The sequence below is a fragment of the Labeo rohita genome, chromosome 2 (genome assembly GCF_022985175.1).
Source record: "Labeo rohita strain BAU-BD-2019 chromosome 2, IGBB_LRoh.1.0, whole genome shotgun sequence".
NCBI classification, from domain to species: Eukaryota; Metazoa; Chordata; class Actinopteri; order Cypriniformes; family Cyprinidae; genus Labeo; species Labeo rohita.
Window position 1 is genome coordinate 24,055,434 of NC_066870.1, and position 22,539 is coordinate 24,077,972.

A 22,539-nucleotide genomic window follows, 5' to 3' on the forward strand; every position below is an offset into this window, starting at 1 on the left:
TTGTCATGCTGTATAATGGTTAAACTGATAAAAAATATATTTTTGCTCAAAATTGTATTACATTTGAAAAATGTATTTTTACATTTCAAGTAAGCCTATTGCACTTTTACAAATAATACTCATACACACGGTTTAATTCATCTCGTCAAGTGTACTGATTTGTGACCCTGGGCCACAAAACCAGTCATAAGGGTCAATTTTTTTAAATTGCTGCAAAAAAAAGATATTTTAAAGAATGTTGGTAGCCAACGAGTTTACTGTAGGCTAATAGTAATTCCAATAATTCCAAATTGCAATAATATGTCTCGATTAAAACAACAGCGGCTGAGTAAGAGTATTTATTCTGAAACCATATTCGTAAAAAATACAGTCGAAATCTCCTGACAGAACACAGACCGGATGAATGACACTTTTATTTAAAACGAACATCTCACACAGAGATCGCTAAACTTTAGCATACTTGTTTATCAGTGTTTTCAAATCACTGAAGAGCAAGCATGTGCGCATGGTTGCCAGATTGCAAATATTAAGCAAAAACAGTGGGCAGAAAATTTCTGTTTAACAGAGCATCTCTGATTTGGGGATTTGAACTCTTGAAATCTGGCAACCGCACACATGAAAGGTAATAATATTATACAATAATATTTTGTCTCCTTTTTGGTAACGTTTTTATTGTTTGAAATACATTTTTGTCTTTTATTGTCAAAAATAATGCAGTTAGCATTTATTGATTTTAGTGCCATTTCGCCATTGTATAATTTTAGTCATGGAAAAAAAAATGCTGATGAACATTTTTCATCATAGTTTTCATTAACGTAATTAACACTGCAAAAAAAGCCAATATCCAAAAAGTTTACTGTAGCATAATAGTAATTCCAGTAATTACAAATTGCAATAATGTGATTCGATTAAAACAACAGCGGGTGAATATGTGTATATATTCTGCTAATATAATCGCAAAAAATATAGTCAAGATCTCATGACAGAACACAGACAGGATGATTGACACTTTCATTTAAGCCAAACATCTCACATGGAGATCGCTAACCTTTAGCGTACTTGTTTATCAGTGTTTTCAAATCACTGGAGAGCAAGCGTGTGCGCATGGTTGCCAGATTGCAAAAATACAGCAAAAACACTGGGCAGAAAAATTATCTGTTTAACAGAGAAGCTTTGATTTAGGGATTTACTCTTGATACCTGGCAACCACATACTAAAGCCCACATAGTAGAGGCATGCACAGCAGTCCGCAGTAATATTTTGTCTCTTTTTGGTTGTTTTTATTGTTTGAAATACACTTTCATCTATTATCGCCAACAATACCGTATGTTTATATGGTCACAGTTATCGTTTATTGACTGTAGTGTCAACTTACCATTGTCTCGTTTTAGTCATAGGAAAAAAGCTCCTGATGAGCATTTTTCTTCATAGTTTTCATTAATGTTAATGAAATTAACACTACAAAAGGAGATGTTTTGATGAATGTTGGTAGCCAGAGAGTTTACTGTAGCCACTGACTTCTATAGTATGAAAAAAACACAAAGGAAGTCAGTGGCTGCCGTCAACAGTAGTGGAGGATGAGTAAACAATGACTCTTCCCTTAAAGGTTTTTGCATTTGTGTCAGTCATTTACCAATTATTTGTGAACATGCGCAGAACAAGATTTCATCTATACCTGCTGGATTTTCTCATTATGATTCCTGCACACAGCTGCACAGCGGATTTTTCACCCTTTTGTGTCTTAATTAATTCAACAGTGTGTAATCCTCCCCTAATTACCTCTCTCTCAATGTGGAGGTGTCAAGAATTATTCAGCTGTTCTGTCAGTGAACTGATATTTGCAGTTGCCAAAGGAGATATTGTCTCGGAGCTATTTCTAAACATAGAAATTAACTCTGCAGCAGGCCACCTGCACAGCAGCTTGATTAGTTAAATAAAAAAAGTTCCAACTTTTACTTCGCTTCATATTATTATTATTCTAATGACGTGATTTGTGCTTGAGCACTTCAAGTACTTGCACCTGTTGTCGTCTGATGTTTTATAAAGCCTGTTAGCTTAGAAATGTGTTTAGTACATTTTCAGCGTCTTCTCGCTTTAGTTAGAAACCATGTTTTCACACATTAACGCTCCTTTACATTAACATAAGTGAAAAAGAGGTCACCATATGCTCTACAATAAGAAACGGAATAAATGCAGATGGAACGGGCTAAAAAAAGTTGTTCTTGGTGCCCTTTATACAAAGTCTGAAAATGTATTTATTGACTGCTCTGCTGAGTGGAAAATAAATTAAGATATGCATACATGAATAATCACAACTCATTTACTGAGGAATATTTTACCCTGAAAGCATTTAAATGAGGTTGACAACCTGTTTATGAATTGCCACCCATAGTTTATGAATTGAATGCATTAGTCTAATGAATGTGGGGAGGTGTGAATGGCTTTCCGCTCATTTTAAGGACTGGCCACTTCAATAATGGCTAAAGTAAATCAGTTTATTTCCCTCTTGATTGTCAGAATGCTCCAGAACCACTGTTAGTCTGTTTAACTGTTTTCAGAGGCAGTGTAACCTTTGCTTTTGCAATGCTAAGAGCTATTGGGACAGATAAACAAATCATGAAAGAGTCCCTCCTGAACAGCAGCAGACAATAACAATGCAAATGTCCTTGTGAAGAGTGTCATGTGTCCAGCATACTCATACTCTTCCTCTCTTGGGCCTGTTTGCAAACACAAATAGGAAATAATTTACATGAGAGTACAAAAGAATTACAATGACTATTCCACTAAAATGAATGACAGTAAGGGTCCTATGAAATCTGATTTTTTTTTTTTTTCCCATTTCCATTGTAATTTTTCTAGATTCTGCTTTAGTAGTAGTACTATCATTACATTAGGTAATGTATTTCTGTCACAGTTTCTTCAAGTTAAACCAAACTTTTGTTTTGATGGGTCGCTGTGAAGACCTTTAAGTTACTGTTTGTATTTGCCAAGTCTGCGGTTTTCCCACGGAATTGGGCTACTTTTACAATGTTGCCTCAGGTTGTTTTTGATGTCTGCGGGTTGACCCCAATAAAGTCATAATTAGCCCCTGAAATGCAAATTTAACAATGGAACCCGACAAAAAAAGTGTATTTTATCCTCCTGAATACGATTTTTAATGGGGGATCCCCCTCCAAATGCGATTAGGCTAGTTTTGGGCTAGTTTAAAGTAGCAATTGGGCAGGTTTTGTTGTGAAAACCTGGCAACCCTGGGTAAAATGCTCATGAAGTGACTCTCAGAGCAGTTCAAGAGATTGTTTATGTGTTCATGTACTCATATATTGAGGTGGCAAAGGCTGAAAAGGCCACGAGCAACAGGGCGTCTGCACCATTTATTCACACAGAGACACGCAGAACATGCAGGAATATTTAAATAGTATTTTTGTGGCTTAATAGTCATAGACACTATTTCATATTGTATTTTGATTTAAGTGTGCTGACCTACTTTTGATTTATTCATCCAAAATTTGGCAAATTACATGACATTTAACATAAATTCAGTAAATTCTGTTTTTGTGACTGGATTCTGTGATTCTGTCCATGTTTTCTGCATTGCAGCCCTAAACAATATAATGGAGACAGTAGGCGTAGGGGACAGGAGGGACAGGACCCAATCTGAGGGTTGTCCTGCCTAAAAATGGCATTATTATATTGTAAATAATATAATGGAAATATACTTAAAATAATTGTGTAAGTAGTAAAACAATATAAACGGAAAAAAGCGTTTTAGGAACAGAAATGTTTCGAGTCCCCTCTCCCTTGCCTCACAGTGGTTTGGTCCACTGCCTGCTTTCCCCCTTCACCGACACAGACACACAGAAGTCCGGTGGGAGAGAGCAAAGTTTCTCAGTGGTTATGTGTAAGTAACTTAGGCTGTCAAGGCTATTTTATTCACTTTAAACATCGGGTGAAGTGATTATTTCTCTTTAATACAAATAATGCTGGATAATTAATAAATTAGTCATGACAAAAAAATGATGATATCCAATGTATTTTTTGTGAGTGATTATAATTTGTTACCAAGCTTAGCTTTTTAAATACCGTGGCTTGTCACCCATAATAACTAGCACGGCTAAGCCTGTGTGTTAGGCTAATATTGTAGACCTACCGATGTGTTGGGTTTTTCTCAATATGATGTTAAGTGGCAGATCAGTGGGCTTGCTACAGTTTAATATCTAAAAAAGAGACGTCCTCAGTTCCGGACGAAACCTAAACTATTTGGAGGACACAAAATAATTCAATAATTATAATATGACCTCTTGGTGAACCTATGAACCGAACTCATATTTAAACACGGTCTCCATGCTATGTACACATACTGCGTACACATATCTATCCTTACAAGTACAATTTTGACTGTTTTATTTGTGTCCTCTTCAAAAATTGCTACTTAGAATTTTATGTTTATTGTCCCCTCCTGCTGTTAGATAAAATTTACGCCCTTGATGGAGACTTTGTAATATTAATATAAATGATCCTTCAGAAATCATTCTAATATGCTAGTTTGGTGCTCAAGAAACATTATCAGCATTGAAAATAGTTTTGCTGTTCAATATTTTGTGAAAACTGAGATACATTGTTTTCATAATACAGGAATGGACCCTCCCAGAGATATGACTGTACTGTACGTCACAGAGGAATCTGTAACCATATCATGGATTCAGCCGCTCGCGTCATTCGATTACTACAAAATGTCTTACCAATCACCAAAAGGTACTTTCTTTGACTTATATTTAAAGCATGTCTAATTTGAACAAATAGGTCAGCATTACTATTCGTCATTTGTCATCACAGGTAGGATGGACAACGTGGTGATTGACAACGACGTCACCAACCACACCCTAACCAGCCTCCATCCAGCAACGGAGTACGAGATCAAGCTGAACGCAGTGAGAGGAAGCCAAGAGAGCAAGGTCATCACCTCTACTGTCTTCACAGGTATTTCCGTTCTCTTCTGTTACTAATCAGACACTACTGTATATTCTGCAGACTGGTGTTCTAATTTACCCTAGGAAATGTCTTTTGGTATTTGGTGAAGGATGCACTCTCATAGCCTCGTTCGTCACAGAACTTTGATTTGATAGAAATATGGATGACAGTCTGAGGAATGATGCACATCATTTACCATGTGATGAGTACCATCTCTCACCCTGTGCGTTCCGCCCGTCCTCTGGGAGGCTGCCAGCCATCTCGCAGAAGTGAAATGAAATTTTACTAATGGAATCAAAGACCAGCAGAGACACTCACCTGCCATCTTACTTGAACAGCACCACACGGTGGTGACAGGCAGCTAGAACTATAGGTTGTGTCTCATTCACTAATTGTGAACGAGTGTTTGTAAATGCACGAACAAGGTGCTGACAGAAAATTTCTATCAGATGTACAAAATGCTGTGCATAAAGACTCTACCTTGATGATTAAAGGAGATGTTCACTTCCAGAACAAATTTACAGATAATTCATCCACCCCCTTGTCATCCAAGATGTTCATGTCTTTCTTTCTTCAGTCATAACAGAGCTAAACAAGAGAGACAAGCATTTGAGGTTAAAAAGTATCTAAACTGTACAGTTTTTTAAATAACTGATCATTTCACTAGATAAGACCCTACTTCCTTGGCTGGGATCATTTAGAGCCCTTTGAAGCTGCATTTAAACTGCATTTTGGAAGTTCAAACTCACTGGCACCATAGTCCACTATATGGAGAACATTCCTGAATTTTTTTCCTCGAAAAACATAATTTCTTTACGACTGAAGAAAGAAAGACATGAACATCTTGGATGACAAGGGGGTGAGTACATTTTCTGTACATTTTTGATCTGGAAGTGAACTTCTCCTTTAATGCTGTTTATTATTCTAATGAGGTTTATTCTAAGTTGTGTACAAGTTTTAATGTATTTTAGTGTACTGTAGTGTAAAAATTTTTGTCAATATGTAGAATGTTTTTATTATTCTTAAAATATATTTGTGTCTCTAAGAAATATATTTTAGTATATAAGTATAATCGTCTGTATTAAGTTACATAACTACATATATTAACTACATATATAATTAACTGAATAATAACAATTATCAATGTATTTCATAATGAATTAATAATATATCAAATGTTTATTATTATAATTTGAATAATTATAAAAATTAATTAATAAATATGATAAAATACACTGTAAAAAAAAAAAAATCCTATGTAAAAAATATACTGTAAAAGAAAAGGGTTTTTTTTTTTTTTTTTTTTTTTTTTTTAATAAAAAGCTGTGGTTGCCAGAATAATTTTGTAAAAAAATATATATATATATATATATATATATAGTAAAACTGTCTATAAAATTTACAATACAAAACAAGATAAAAAAATAAATAAAAATAAACCAGCAGATTCAACAATGCACACTCCTACTAAAATCTGTTTTCCACCTTTAACATATGCTGATAGCCACCATAATAACGCAGGTGGCAAATAAGAAATCCATGTGAAGAATCATGACGAAAGTGATCGTAAGCAGCTTTTCCACAAGCTGAAGTATAATATACAGATGGTGCACAGAGTCATTTATGCAAATGCAAAACATCATCATGGTAACACACATAACACTTAAATTATGCAATAAACATTCATTAAACAACAGAAGTTGTAAAATAAAACCCAAATGTGCAGAACAAAACAAAAACTAGTAAGAAACCTTTAAATGTCAAGTGTCACACAGGGAATTTACAGTTTTGGCTGCAAATTATACGTTGATTTTTTTTTTTACTTCTAAAAAACTGTACAATTGACAGCATTTTACTGTGAAGTTACATGAAATGTCTGATTGGATCATTTACAGATTTTGCCTGTATATAGTACAGGAACTTACTGTTAACCTATAACCAGTAATATTTCTTTGGAGCTTTTTAGACTATTGTACAGTTAAAATTAAACTCATTTTCTACAGCATAAATAAGATATAAATAAACACACAATATACATTTTAAAAAACAAAGGCAGTTAGAGAATGAAACCCAGTATTACTAAAGCCAAGTGATCCTTTTCTCAGTGTAATGGCTTATTGTTAAAAGCTTATTTTCAGAATTACATTAAATATAGGTATATTTAACTTTGCGTCTCAATATACAAATTTCCCGGAACAGTCTTTGTTCCAGCTGTGCATTATATCACTGAAATGAATTAATTATTCTGTCTCGAGTCTAGGAAGTTAACTAATTAGTCATATCATTTGATGTAGTACAATAGAATAAACAGATGCTGGCCTTTGCTTAAACACTGCTGACTTGCTTAATAACTAGGTAGGAAGTGTTTGCCTATACATCAAAGCAGAGCTACACTCCCCATCGCAGCTTAAAGCCTGACAGTTTTGTTCAAAGCTAATAAAAATATGACAGGCAAACAATCTCAAGCTCCCCGTGTTGACAGCATTCTTGCCAATGCTGTAACAATGCAAAGCGACAAGCGGCTCTTTTAAAAATGCATCTTTTGGAAACGGCTTATTATTAATGGGATATAGAAAACATTGTGGCTCATTTCAGCTGTTATGTAAAGGGTGACAAGAGGGGTTGATGAAACATGATGGATCTGGTTCAGCGCTGTGTTCTGGTTCACAGCTCTGCCTAATGACCTGCTGAGGATCATCAAGTTCACGTTCACTGCATAAGGGAAAACTGATATTCTCCTCCTAGTCTGTCAGCGTAGGGCATGTCAAGACTTGGTAAAGCAGAGAGAAGGGAAGGTGCGATGGGGAATTGGGGGATTTGCTTCTGAACTGCTGTCAGACAGTGGAGATCAGCTTCTCTGGAAGGTTGTGAGTGGGCCTAGAATTTCTTGGAACAAAGTCAATGGCGCCTAATGGGAGGGTCAGCTCTCTACAGCTGTAGAATTGATATGGCTATTGCCAAAGAGCCTGGCAGAACAAAAATACACATGGGACAGGATGGGAAGATGGTAATGTGCGATTACGGTCCGCTGACCTCATCTAAGAGGACATACGCCATAGTGCGAATAGGAGAGTGAGAGTTTTCCTGTTTGAAAACAGAAAGACCATCTGTGAAAGTCACAGCATGGATAGAGGATTACGGAGAACAACATTTCTCATTACTCACTTGCATAGAAATGCTGTTGAGAATGAGCTCTGCACACATTTGACTGTCTAATTTCCCCCTCGATGTCGGCTAATTAAGGAAATTGTGATCTTCTCCAGCCAGATAATCACAACAAATTAGTTCCAAGCTGCTGAGGTGCTCTATTTTTAAATTGCCGGTGAATATCGCTTGGAAAAAAAAAAAAAAGGGGGCGAGGATGAGACTGCTGCCAATTACCTTGGCTGAGCCTATCTTAGACTGTCTGTCTGTAACTTGCACATAATCCTCTGTTCCACGCAGCTATGGACATGCCTATGGAGCTCACTGCGTTGAATGTTACACCTCAGGGGGCTCTGCTACGTTGGAACCCCCCCTGTTTCCAGTGTTGATAACTACGTGCTCACCCTCACCCGGAACCAAGGTATGTGGAGACCTGATGAAGAGAAACAACTCTCTTCAGTCTTTTATCAGCATCATTTACTCTATAAATCACATCCTGAAAGCAGCAGCCATAAATACTAAATGAAATGTAACATTTTCGCACTGGACAAAGATATGCTGCTTTGCAATTTCAGGTCTGTGTGCGGCAGGGGCATAGCAATGCAGATATGCAAATGGGTCTTGCTAAATGGCAATAATAAAATGCAATTAACCATATTATCATGCGTAGTTGGGATAGCAAAATGAATTGGTTTATAGACTTTTAAAACGGGTGAAGAGAATGCTTCTCATGTAGTTTGTCTTTTGACATCAAAGATGCACATCCAGTCAAACTTTTCCCATGAATGCATCTGTAACTTAGTAGATGCTAGCCAAGATGGACTTTTTTGGCGTCCTCACATATCATTAGCAAATCTGTACAAGGTAAAAAAAAATAAAAATGCAACCTAGACTAGTTTCTACAGTGAGGGTAAACATGCATTAGTGAATTTTTCTGAGAACATCCAAAAAGTACATTTAAGGGTCGTTCACACAAAGGGCCTCATTCATTAAACATGTAAATATATAAGTAAATTCGGAGTAATTTGCACGTGAAACAGACCTTCCCGAAAACTCTCCTCCAGATTCACAAATGCTTCGTAAATGTCCAATTTGAGCGTTAAACGTGTATGTTAATGAATTCCAATCATTCGTAAATAAACCCACCTATGAATTACAGCTATGCAAACTCAGTGAAATATTTGTAAATATTTATAAATGCAAAAAAACGAATCTAATATGCTTGAAAATAAATATTCAATAATATGTGTCCACCAAAGAGTTTTTAGCCAGCTGAAAAAATGTCAGGTGCTCTTCCTAAAACGACCAGCTGGTGACGCTTGAAAACAGCGTTTTTCCAGCTGTGAAGCTTTGGTTGCTATGATTTTGAATATCCACGGTGGCAACGTATTACTTAGTATTTAATTTTATGAATGTTACTAAATATAAAAAAAGCTCTATTGACTTCTCCATTGTTGTAGGATGGTTGGTCCATATTTGTCCCGCCCTTCGTCTGTTTATGGCTGGGTAAATAGTGACAGTGACCAGTGCTGTGTTTTACAGTTATTAACTTAGCTATTAAAAAATAAATAAATAAAAAAGAGGGCAGGGGGAAATGAACTTGTATTTATTATGGCAGTGCATCAAAATTCAGCACCATTTACACGTGGTAGGGGGGAACAGGTGTACATTTCTTTCGTACCAACTAACATTTTTTATTAGATAGGACAGTAGAGAGCAGACAGGAAAGTATTGGGTGGAGAGAGGGGGGTGGGATCGGCAAAGGACCTCAAGACTGGATTCGAACTCGGGTCGCCGCTGGCACAGTTGTGCAACATGTCAGTGCACTAACAACAAGGCTATCGGTACCGACACCAACTAACATTTTTGAAAATACGAACATTTCATGAATTCGAAAGTTTACGTCAGAACGGCTTTACAAACAATTAACACAAAAAAAAATTCTGCTCGCGTTTCATGAATGAATGAGCCCCAAAAAATGCCAGGTTCTCTTGTGAAACTCTAGACGGTGCAGACTGATGGGTCGTTAATGCAAACGGATGATATTCACAGCGTTAAACTACTTTAGTTTATGTTCCATAGGCAGCCAGTGAACTTGCTGCATTCCTCTGAAACCCTCCACCTCCCCAGCTCCACCTGTATAGATCTGCTACAGGTTATTATATATGCCATTTGTGCAGAAGTAGTATGTCGTCAATACTCACAGCACCATCTCTGCATGTGTATTGGCGAGTGTTTCTGTACTTGCTTTGCAGCAGCAACAGCAAAAATCTACAGCAACAGAAATAACCAATATGTTAATGTTCTGTTTATTACAAGCATATGCATAGTTATGTTTTAAATGCACAAGCTCTTTACACCAGGGTGGATTCTGGTTCATCAGGAAAAAATGTTCTTAAAGTGCTGTAGTGTGGACATCCCCAATCTTGCATAATTAGAATGATTATTAACTGTTTATAGTTAAAGCTATCATTACACTTGATATATCTGGTGTGAACCAGAATTGTCATTAATGGTAACAGTTGTTAATTTTGGTGGTCCACATATTTTTGTACATTGAATTTCAAAATTATAATATTATTTTGAAATGCTATTTTAAAATAAATAGGTCTCCAAAAATATTTGCAAATAAACTCTGGACGTTTTTCACTTGCTTCTGCACTAATGGGTGTTATCTTTCCAGTTACAGCAGACACCTTCTTAGTGGAGGGTAACAAGCAGGAGTACCAGCTGAGTCAGCTCATCCCCAGCACCACCTACTCAGTGGCTCTTTATGCCACTAAAGGTCCTCTCACCAGTGGCACCGTCATCGCCAACTTTGTCACACGTAAGTGCTCCATCTCTGTTCCATGTGTAATTACAAGGGGGCTCGAGGAGGTCAAACCCCCCTAGTTCCAGTAGTACTCCGCTTGTTATCACAAAAACAAGCCTAATGGCCTTTACCCCAGTTTCCAAGGAAGGTAGTGCTCAGGAAAAGAAGAGGAGAATCCACAAACAGATTCCAAACAAAAGAAAATGAGTATCCTCTTTTATCACCGCATTAGCCATGTGACTAAACCAAACCTGGGATATTTAAACTGGTTTTAGGAGTGTGTGAACACAACCACCCTACAATGATATAAATCCATTCACTTTTTTAATCCCTGAAAATCTAAACAGTTTCAATTATTAAGTCGTTTTGATTTTCTGGGCAATATGACATCATACTGCTCAGGCCCCACCCATGACCATTGACAGACTGTCCCATATTAGCATATTTCTGCCCTCAGCCAGTTATATGCTGTCCGCCATTTTCTTCGCCATTTTGTTTTTAAAGGTAACACACCACCGAATACAAAAATGAAAGAGAGGGGCGGGGTGAGCAATAGCTCATTATCATTTAAAGAGACATTCACCAAAATGGGTCACTGTGAACAGAACTGTTTTTGACAAGGTAAAAAGGGTGTTGTTTTACATGACAGTTGAGGAATTTTAACTAGGGCTGCAAGATAAACCGCGATAATATTCCAATCAATATTAGGCAAAGCTGCGATATTCATGTGCACATCTTTTCAGTGAAGTACAGTTCTGTGATCAATAGTAAATCTCTGTCTGAAGTCATTGGAGTTTCTCACGTGGAAACTCCAAATACGCCCCACAGAATAAAATCCAGGAAATCCCCATCGCTGCAGCTGAATAAACAGAAAATGTAACTGCTTTTATTGATTCAACGTGATTAATAAACGCACGTCTATAGCAATATATGATTTTTCTGAGTTCATTCTAATAAAGAATGTAATAATGCAATGCTAATCGACATTTATCACTGCTTAGAATACTATGAAATATGTTGCATGCCTTATTCTGTGTAAGAAGCCACATCATCTCACAGAAGGATACATTTTAAACACTTGACTGATGTAACAAAGTGAGTTTGGATTAAAAACGTTATTAAATGTGGTATTTTCATGTGCTTTCTGATGGAGCAGCATTTACTACACAGAGCCGCGATTCACTGAGAAGCTACGCGAACAGCTTTATTATCGCAGCACGATTTCATGATATCGATGATATCGTCTGCAATTATGAACATGGTTTTGCGTAGCTTGTCAGTGAACTACGGCTCTGTACAGTAAATGCTGCTCCATCTGAAAGCACACATGTGATGGAGATTTACTACTGATTACAGAACCAGTTTTACTGACAAATGCACATGGCTATCGTATATGATGTATCGTGCAGCCCTAATTTTAACCAAAGTATGTTGCAGACATTTGCTTTTTTGAACGTGGTAGTTCCGTTGCTGTCTATGCAGGGTCAGAAAGCTCTCGGATTTCATCAAAAATGTCTTCATTTATTTTCCAAAGATGAACAATGGTCTTATAGGGTTGGTATTACATGAGACTGAGTAATTAATGACAGAATTTTAATTTTTTTGTGAGAACTAATTTCTATACTGGGAAAGAGTGAACTAGTTTTAATAACAATCAAATCATAGTATTTTCCACTTCAGTACTGTGTTTCTTATTCGTGCTGCTAATGGCCTACAATATAGACGTTTCACTAACCTGATGGACCGTCACAATGTCTCCAGGCCATGGAGCTCTGTACTAATGAGCTGATGAGTGAAATCAGACGTCCAAAATGTGCTGAGATAAGCAGGATTGAGGAACACTGGTTTATTGGCAGTTAAAGTTGCTGATTTCAACACAATGATCTAGTATTTAAATTTGATTGGACAACCAGCATCCCAGGAGTGCTGATATTTAACCTATGGTTACGCATTCCCTGCAGCCGTGAAGACATTCGCTAAAACAGCACTCATGCTTAAATATCCAGTAGACAGATAAGCAATTCTCTAATTATACTATCATCCTCTTCTAGTTTAGCAGAGATGAGATGCAGATGTGAAGCAGAAACAAGGCCGTGACTTTATTTTTGTTGTTTGTAAAACAAAATTCTGAAGTCAGCAATGTTCCAATTCCCACGTGAGAACAGAGAAAAGATCAGCATCACTACCCATCTTTCCTCACAGTGAGGCTGCCCGCCAAAAAAGGCGAACTGCCTTTCCCACACAGAAGACTGAACTAGAACAAGCACCGGTTTCATTTCAAGCTGCTTTATTCTGCAATGAAACTTTCAGCTCATCTATTAAAGGGGAGGTGGTGCGGCAGACCGCTTTCAGATGCATTAGACCTCAACTTTAATCAAACGGCCCTCCCAGAATACTTCATTAGTTTGGATTGTTTAGAGGGAATTAATTTGCACATAAAAGTGTCACAGGCCATTGGCTTCGCAACCTCGGTGCCAGCTCAGTGACGTGCAGAATCTTGACACATAATCACTTGATGAGGTTTGTTGTGTTCATTTGCCTTCAAACTTTTCTCTTTTTTTCAGCTACTTAATGACAATTTAATTCGGAAACAGTTCTGCTCTGATAACAGTGGATTTAGATCCTGCCATGCTCTGATAAAAATGTTTCATTGCCTGCAATGCCTGAAAAAACTTCCCTGAAATTACCATCCTGCGGTGTTTAAGAATCTGCCAGCTCCCACCCTGAGGGAGGTGAAGTGTCATAGATGCATCATTTTGGCATTTATGAGGAGGCTTATGGAAGCTTAAGGGGATAATTAAGATGACAACAACTAACAAATTTCATGCCTATTTCAGGATTAGTGCTGTCTGTCATTTTGATTTAGATTACAGTTCTAACTTCATTGTTAAAGAGATTAAGGTGAGGACAAGAATATGAATGTGCTCCTCGGATATGCGCAGGAGCATCTCTCTCCATTTCTCCACGGCTGCATTTCATTCTCGATAGGTGCACTTTGTTGGTTTTGCCTGCTCAGTCAGTTTAAAGTAATGAGAAATCGAGGGCAGAATCTTTAGCTGAGTCTGTTTAAAACGTTTTGCACGTTTTATATATATAAATAGCATTCAACACTTTGGATTGGTACAATTTGATGTTTTTTGAAAGAAATATGCTTGCCAAGAATGCATTTGTGTGTATTTATTTTAATGAATTTTCTAATGTAATTTATTTATTTTTTTATTTTCATCAGCCATTAATTCAATCTTCAGTATCACTTGAATTTTTGCAAATCTTGGTGCTGAAGAATCATCCTTATTATCAGTGTTGAAAACCGATTTGCTGCTTAATCCATTTTCCAGTTTTTTGATGATTATTTAGAAAAAAGGATTTATTTGAAATAGAAATCTTTTGTAGCATTTTTGGACAATTATAAATGTCTCCTTTTGATTAATTTATTGTGCATGTGAGCAGAAATGAACAATGAAATTTTTAATAACAGTCGCTCTACTTAAAAGGATATTTTCATATTTTATTATACACACAGTCAGCCACCAAGAAAAATGCACAAAAATCTATTTGTAAATTTTATGGTTCTGGCTTCCGGTCTCCTCCGCGTCCAGCTATTTTTAGCTGTACAAAACAGCTCATTTTGCTGCTTGATATTGCAAATTGGTATGTTTTACCGTATTATTTTTATGTATTATCTTAATTATGAACACACTGGTTTGTAGTTCAAACAGTTTTACTGTTTACTGCACGCTGTTGTTCTTCTCATTATTTCCCTATAGCGGCTAATGAACCGAAAGTCTCACCCATAGGCTTACTTCCAAGTATAGATAGTCAGTAATATATAGACAATATATGAAGAGTTCAGATGCAAAACCAGCTAAATCCATCTGACGTATTTCTTTAAAATGAGCATTTCTTTCTGGCTACTTTGTATAGGTTTCTATGTAAGTACTGGTGCTTCTGATTGGGCTGAGGCTGGAATTTAGCGAGTTTGAAGTAAAAGTATTTGATGGACGTATAATATGTGTCAGGAGCATTCACTCAGTATCATTATCTCATTTTTGACCGAGATGGCTTTTAGCTGGTTTTCCATCTGAACTCTTCATATTTAATATAATACTAGGTCTCACTGCATATGTATGTTTAATATGTTCTAATATGACTTTCCACACCGCCATAACTAGATAGTTTTGCATTTTTCTTATTAAAATGTTGTCTCGTCTGCCAGTGCAACAAAGCATTTCATATCTAAGACATTTCATACTTTCGGCTCCAGAGAATGAGAGGTAGATCTGAGAATGAGAGCTGTGTTTTTTAACACACTGGAAGAAAAAAAAAATCTAGTTTTCTGCACATAGACAGCAGATGATGGCTTTTGAAGACATGGAAAAGAAGCATCAGCATTTGTAGAATGAAAGGAAAGCGTGTGTGTGTGTGTTAAGGTTGTGTGCTGAATCTCTACTGGAGGGAGAGTGGCATGTTGACTGATAAGAGATCACATTGAGAGACAGGACACCGGTGAACGCACACTAATTGTCTTCCCTCTGAAGTGGATCTGTCACTGTGGCTGAAACATACACTACATGCAACCATGTGATTTATTTTGTCCTCAGGCTAGCGAGCAGTTAACATGCCTCCAGCGGGTGTGCTGACACAGCTCCAAACATACACAGTACACACAGACAATAGCATCTGATAAAGAAAAAAACACACAGGTGAATGTCAGGTGGGGGATGGTCAGTGTAAACATGCTCTGTTAGTGTATCTGGTTGGTTTAAACCAAGCAAGTCTAAAATACTTGTAGATTACAAATAGCTATTATTAGTTAGCACTCCATTCATATCGGTGTAATTTTTGCCATTTTTGCTCATGATTGCTGAAGCCAGGATGTTTAGAGCCAGTCAACTCTGCCATAAATGCCATGTGATTAAATACTAAAAATTGGAAAGAAATTCATACTTTCGTCCAGCATGAACACACTAAATTGATCATAGTCACAGTAAAAGCATTTATAATGTTACAAGGGATATTATTTAAAATAAATGCTGTTCTTCTGAACTTTCTATTCATAAGTTCCTAAAAAAAGTCTCATAGTTTCCTCAAAAATATTAAGCAGCACAACTGTCTTGAACATTGATAAATATAAGAAATGTTTATTGAGAACCAAATGAACATATTAGAATGACTTCTGAAGGATTGTGTGACACTGAAGACTAATGGCTGCTGAAAGTTCAGCTTTGCCATAAAACTAATTACATTTTGAAATAATAAAATAAACAGCTCTTTTAAATTGTGTATTTTCAGTATTACTGTTTTTACTGTGTTGTGATCAAATAAATAATGCAGCTTTGCTGAGCATAATGTATATACATATTTGACAGAAATAAGCTTAAAGTAAGCTTAAAGGATTAGTTCACTTCCAGAATTAAAATTTACTGATAATTTACTCACCCCCATGTCATTCAAGATGTTTATGTCTTTCTTTCTTTCTTCAGTCAAAAAAATTAAAGTAGAAAGAAATTAGGGTTTTTGAGGAAAACATTTCAGGATTTTTCTCCATATAGTGGATTTCAGTGGGAGCCAATTGGTTGAAGTTTCAAATAGTCAGTTTCAAAGCAGCTTCTACATGATCCCATCTGAGGAATAACACTCTTATCTAGAGAAACGATCAGTCATTTTCTAAAAAAATAAAAATGTATATACGTTTTAACCACAAATGCTCATCTTGCACTAGCTCTGCGATGCACATGCGCATCTTCACACGTTGCGTAATCATCTTGGAAAAGTCTCACGTGTGGTTAGTTCTTCGCCTGTGTGTTTTGGTTCAAAAAGGTAGGGTAGAGCGAAAAACTCCATCTCATTTTCTTCTCCAACTTCAAAATCGTCCGACATTGTTGATCTACCATTTTTGTAAAGGGTGTTTGCATGTTCGCTTTTTAAACACTGGGTCAGTACTTCCTCCTACACCATGTGTGTGTGATTACGTAATGCCAAGACAAGCATTTGTGGTTAAAAAGTATATAAATTTAATTTTTTTTTTTTTTTTTAGAAAATGATTATTTTGCTAGATTTTGCTAGATTGTGTGGAGCCCTTTGAAGCTGCACTGAAACTGCAGTTTGGACTTTCAACCCATTGGCCACCACTGAAGAATATAGAGAAAATCCAGAAATCCTGAAAGAAAGATATGAACATCTTGGATGACATAGGGGTGACATTTACAGTCTTAAGACAGATAAGTCTATGTAATTTAATGTTGCTTGAAAACCTGTCAATGGGATATTAGCCTAACAGATGCTTTGCCAATAATTGAAGGTAGATAATCACCACACTTGTTTTGGCTCTTTGCTCTTTGTTTAAACAGCCATGGATGCGCCCCAGAACCTGACAGCTAGCGAGATTAACCATCGAAGCGCCCTCATATCCTGGCAGCCGCCCATCGCAGACATCGACAACTACATGCTGACCTACAAAGCAGCGGACGGCAGTCGAAAGGCAAGCATAATGTGATTTTTACCTTGAGCAATAAATACAGAAGTGTTATAAATAAAAACACATTTTATTGGTGTTCGCATTTCTATGCTCACTGCATTTCAGAGTTAAACTGTAGTTGATGTACAGCTTAATCTTATAAAAACTTTACGATCTAACATAAACCACATCCCACGGAGATCTAAAGGAGCTGCTAGATCTTCCTGTCAGAATAGCTCGATTTAATTAAATTCTTTGATGTTGCTCATTAATATTAATGAGATCATTTAACAAAGTCATTCCAGACACAATATGTCTATTAAAGACTTCCCTGAAATCATTTCTCAGTAGATACAGTATCTGGTTCAAATAATCGCATTACTTGTAATGCATGATCACCATCCTGTAATCTGTTCTGCGCATCTTTATTTAACCAGCCTGACGGGAAATGTTGGAAATACAAAAGGTTATGGATTATAATCTTTAGATTTATGTTGTCAGACACTCACACAATCAATGCAACACAGAATGCTCTGACCTAGTAGCCCACTGTTAGTGTTTGTATCCGTCCAGTGGGTGTCAGTGGTGCACAGATGATATAAACCCTGCTGGTGCATCTTAGACATAAAAGCCTTCTCTTTCCATTAGAGCCAGGTTGACATCTAATGCTGAGAGTTTTGATATTTTTTTTTTGCAGACTTCGAATGCTGAAAATAATAATACACTGTCTGGATCCACTACGTGTTGCCTCAACCCATATCTCAGATTCAGGATTGTGAAAGCAATAGACATCAGCTTCTCTATTACAATTACCTGCTCAATATCCTCTGCATACCGAGCAGCCTTGATGCGACTTCATTAAAACACTGCTGTGCTGCATAATTCACAGACACGTTATTTAAAATGTGTGACTTTACCTGGAAAAGGAGGGATGTTGAATCAAATGTTTCATATTTCATACACCTCAAGGCTGGGTCACGTGTGCCAACGTCCATTCAGCTCCCTGGTGAATCCTCAGAGTAAAAAGTCTGAAAAATGCACAAAAATGTGAAGCAGATTAGGTCGATAAAAGTGATTTCTTCCAAAAAACAAAAAAGGGGAAGTGAACTGTCATGAGCCGAGACCAAAATAGAAACGCCGTCTCTCCCCAGCAGCACCAGGGCCTGATAAGACTCTTCCTCCCCCATCACAGGCTTTAGAGCTGCCAATCATATTGTAGAAAAACACAGGGAGGAAAGGCAGCATTGTGTGAATGCAGCTTGGGATCACAATAATTTGTCAGACAGTTCCTAAAGTGATTGTGATCTGTTTTCTGTTTGTTTTTGAGGGATATCTTTCCTACCCACACTGCTGTTCTTTGTACTATCTCTTGGTATGTTTTCCACAAAACCGCTCTGCCGCTGAGCAGTTCTTTGTTTAGTTTTGGTCTACGGTATTTGAACAGAGGTAATGTACTAATGCCTCTGCGTGCCTGCGGATCAGTAGACTGTGTTTGATTGTGTTTTAGGAGCTGATCTTAGATGCCGAAGACACATGGATCCGTCTCGAGGGGCTGGCGGAGACCACCGAATATACTGTGAGACTGCAAGCCGCCAGAGGATTAGAAACCAGCGCCATTGTTTCTACATCTTTCACAACAGGTGCGAATGTAGACTTCATATCGGGTTCACTCACCTCATTAGGTATCGCCCCATCAGCATCATCAAGTACAAATCAGTAGCGACACCTTCAAGGCATCTGTGCACATCCCTCATTTATTGCCTTGCGTTTCTCTGACTTTACAAGCACTCTGCTTCCAAATATAGAGTTTCGTAGCATCAACAAATTTGCACTTCATTGTCATGGCAGTGATGCAAATCACCGCTCATTAACCTCCAAGCGGCCTCACGCTTTCTTTTGGCTCTGTTGTTTTGGATGTTTCTCAACCCTTTTCCTCCTCAGGAAACCGATTGTTTCCCACGCCACAGAACTGCGTGCAACACCTTCTGAACGAAGAGACGCTAAGCGGAATCTACACCATCTACATCAATAGAGACCTCAGCCAGGGTGTGCAGGTTTACTGCGACATGACCACTGATGGAGGCGGCTGGATAGTGAGTGAAATATCTGACTGTCACATCTGAATCTGTCTGTATTGTACTGTATGTCTGTCATATTATAGACTCGGCCCCTGTTGAAAAGACTTGCATTCATTTAGAGTGCTAGTATAACTTGATGATCAATGCTCTTTCTGGTGATTCAGGTTAAACAAACAAATCTTAATGGTTAAAGGGTTTGTTCACCTAAAAATGAAAATTCCCTTATTAATAACTCACTCTCATGTTCGTCCAAACACATAAGGTTCATCTTCGGAACAAAAATTAAGATTTTGTTGATTAAAATCAGATAGCTTTTTGACCCTGCATAGACAGCAACGCAACTGACATGTTCAAGGCCCAGAAAGGTAGTAAAGATATCAATAAAATAGTCCATGTGACATCAGTGGTTCAACCTTAATTTTATGAAGCTACAAGAAAACATTTGAGCAGAAAGAAAGCAAAAATAACTTTTTTAACAATTTCTTCTATAATGTGCTACCTTTCTGGGCACTGGGCTCTCGGATTTCATCAAAAATGTCTTAATTTGTGTTCTGAAGATAAACAGGTCTTACGGGTTTGGAACGACACAAGGGTGAGTAATTAATGACAGAATTTTCTTTTGTGGCTAAACTAACATTTTAAGCTAGTTAAGCACTTAGAGCCAACACCAGGGCATCTACATCCATCCATCCAAATCAACTTGTTGCTAGGATCTGACTGGCAGGTGAATTGAGAACATTTACTGAGCATAAAAACATCATACTGGCCAAAAAAACTGTGGTAATATGAGACATTGAAGTTAAATTAATTATATTAATAAACTAAATTAGTAAATATGCCTCTTTTTTTTAGATTTTTATAACTATGGATTATTATTGATAATAATTATTATTTAGGCATTTTATTAATTGTTATTATTTTTTATTATTTTATTATATTATATAATATATAAATATATTTTATTATACAAAAATTATATAAAAATATATAAAATATATATATTTTTAGTAGTGGGTGCAGGACACTATAGTTTATGTAAGTGAGGATAGCAAAATAAAGTAAACTGTGACATATTATATATATAAAAAAATCTTCATACAGTGTACTATCAGTAAAACTGATAAAATTTGGGACCAAAAATTATTTAGACACTTCGACCTGACCATGTTTAGCTTTTTTCTTGAATTGCTAATGCGACCTTTTTACACCACAGACTTAACAAAATTAAGCATCGCTTGGTAATTTATCAACAACATATTGACAGTTGTATAAATATTGCCATACTGTTGTCTGAATTTTTGGTTGATTGTAATCCATTACATTAGGAATGCATGATATCGGATTTTTGCCGTTATCCAATATGCCAATATTTTAACTCATTTTGGCCGATAGCCAATATTTTTCCTTTTGTTTAGAAACAACAGCAAGTCTCTCCTGTGCAGAAATTATAAGCAAATTATTTTTCTTTTTGGTTAGTAAAGGTAACCTTAACATTTTATTTTAAGATAAAACATTTGTAGATGGTCTAAAGCAAAAGAGGGAGGCTGCCGCTGCACGTGCTATCACACACCGAACGCGTCATTCTCAAATTAAATGCAGCTATGCAAAACAGTGAATCTAATCATCATTCAGGCAAAACTTTGCTTCAAGATTGAGCCACACTGCTGACATGATGTTATCGCTAGCACACCCTAAGCACATGTGAGTTATTCCTCTTTTCTGCAAAACATATCAGCATAATTTTTCATATCGAGCCGATGCGGATATTTACATTTAAATTCCGCTATAATTCCAATAATATTGTGCATCCCTACATTACATACATTTCTACAAAAGTTATCTGACATTATCAAGATGAATTTGTTCTGACACAGTTTAACTCTTGAGCTCTTCTCATATTTTATTATCATTTTCTAAACTACAGCGAATAAATTGTTAAAATGCCAGAAATGTTAAAGGTGTCTGAATACATTTTGGTTTGACAGTAATTATTTAGTTACATATATTTATTGATTGATTGGAAAGCATATGGAGGTCTGGAAGAAAAAAAAAACTTTCTGATGATTAATGTTTCCACTGAGGAAACATTTATTGAGTTTCTTTAGTAGACATACACTACTTACATCAGCAAAAATCAGACTATCGATTTTACTATTCAACTTAAACCTAATAAAGTTAGTGTCCAATTGGCATAAAGCTACAATCGCCTTTGGCACACAACAAGTGTAAATTTTGGACCCTGCTTGCATCTCACACCAGAGACCAGTATTTGAAACACAACATAGTCTGGCGATTGCCCATTCTGGTCTTTTCAATGGCCTCTTTACTGGTCATGACCATCAACACAGCTGTCTCTTCTGCAGATGTCATCATCTCAAAGTAAATTGACACCATTGGGATAAATTGCCATTACGTGCTCCATATTGGCCTAAATGCATTACATTTAATTGGGATAGAGTACTGTGCGGGAGCTGTACCTCTGCTGATTGCGTTTCAGGTGTTCCAGAGACGGCAGAACGGCCTGACTGATTTCTCCAGGAAGTGGAGTGACTACAAGATCGGCTTCGGCAACCTGGAGGATGAATTCTGGCTCGGTGAGAAGATGTGAAATACGCTTGAATTATAGACAGAGCAGTTAGAGCTGCCTGAGAAAAAAAGCTGCTACGTGATGACCCATTAAAAATATAGTCGTTTAAAGCCCCATTAATCTCCTCAGGCTGATCTAAATTTGGTCAGCACTTTCTTGCAAATGTCTGAGTTTTATTTAAGCTTCAGTCCTGGAAATGAGTGCTTTTGACTAGCAATGAGACGATTGCTTCATTTAAATATTAGATAGGCATTTTGGGAAGCCGTCTAGCTTTATCCAAATACTTAACCCTAACTTGCTCCAGGGACATTGTATAACTCGCCTATTTACTTGCATTATACGGATCACACTTTCAAATGAGAGACAGCTTGGTGCTGCTCTGAATAAAGATGAAAATAACACAAAGTCTTCTAGCGCTGTGAGAGCTGCATCGAATCACCATCCTTTGAAATTCTCTATGTGCCATCCTGCATATGGTATCTTGTGTTTGTAT

At 36.9% G+C, this 22,539-nt stretch overlaps 1 protein-coding gene across 1 annotated transcript in view; it reads left to right on the forward strand.

The window, feature by feature from the left end:
- Window positions 1–22,539, forward strand: part of tnr (tenascin R (restrictin, janusin)) — a 178,658-nt gene that overhangs the window by 147,141 nt on the left and 8,978 nt on the right. Inside the window, 9 exon segments of the mRNA XM_051134409.1 lie at window positions 4,633–4,752; window positions 4,834–4,977; window positions 8,413–8,480; window positions 8,482–8,533; window positions 10,796–10,939; window positions 17,275–17,405; window positions 18,889–19,021; window positions 19,323–19,474; window positions 21,957–22,053. Coding sequence (XP_050990366.1) covers window positions 4,633–4,752; window positions 4,834–4,977; window positions 8,413–8,480; window positions 8,482–8,533; window positions 10,796–10,939; window positions 17,275–17,405; window positions 18,889–19,021; window positions 19,323–19,474; window positions 21,957–22,053 — 1,041 coding nt within the window.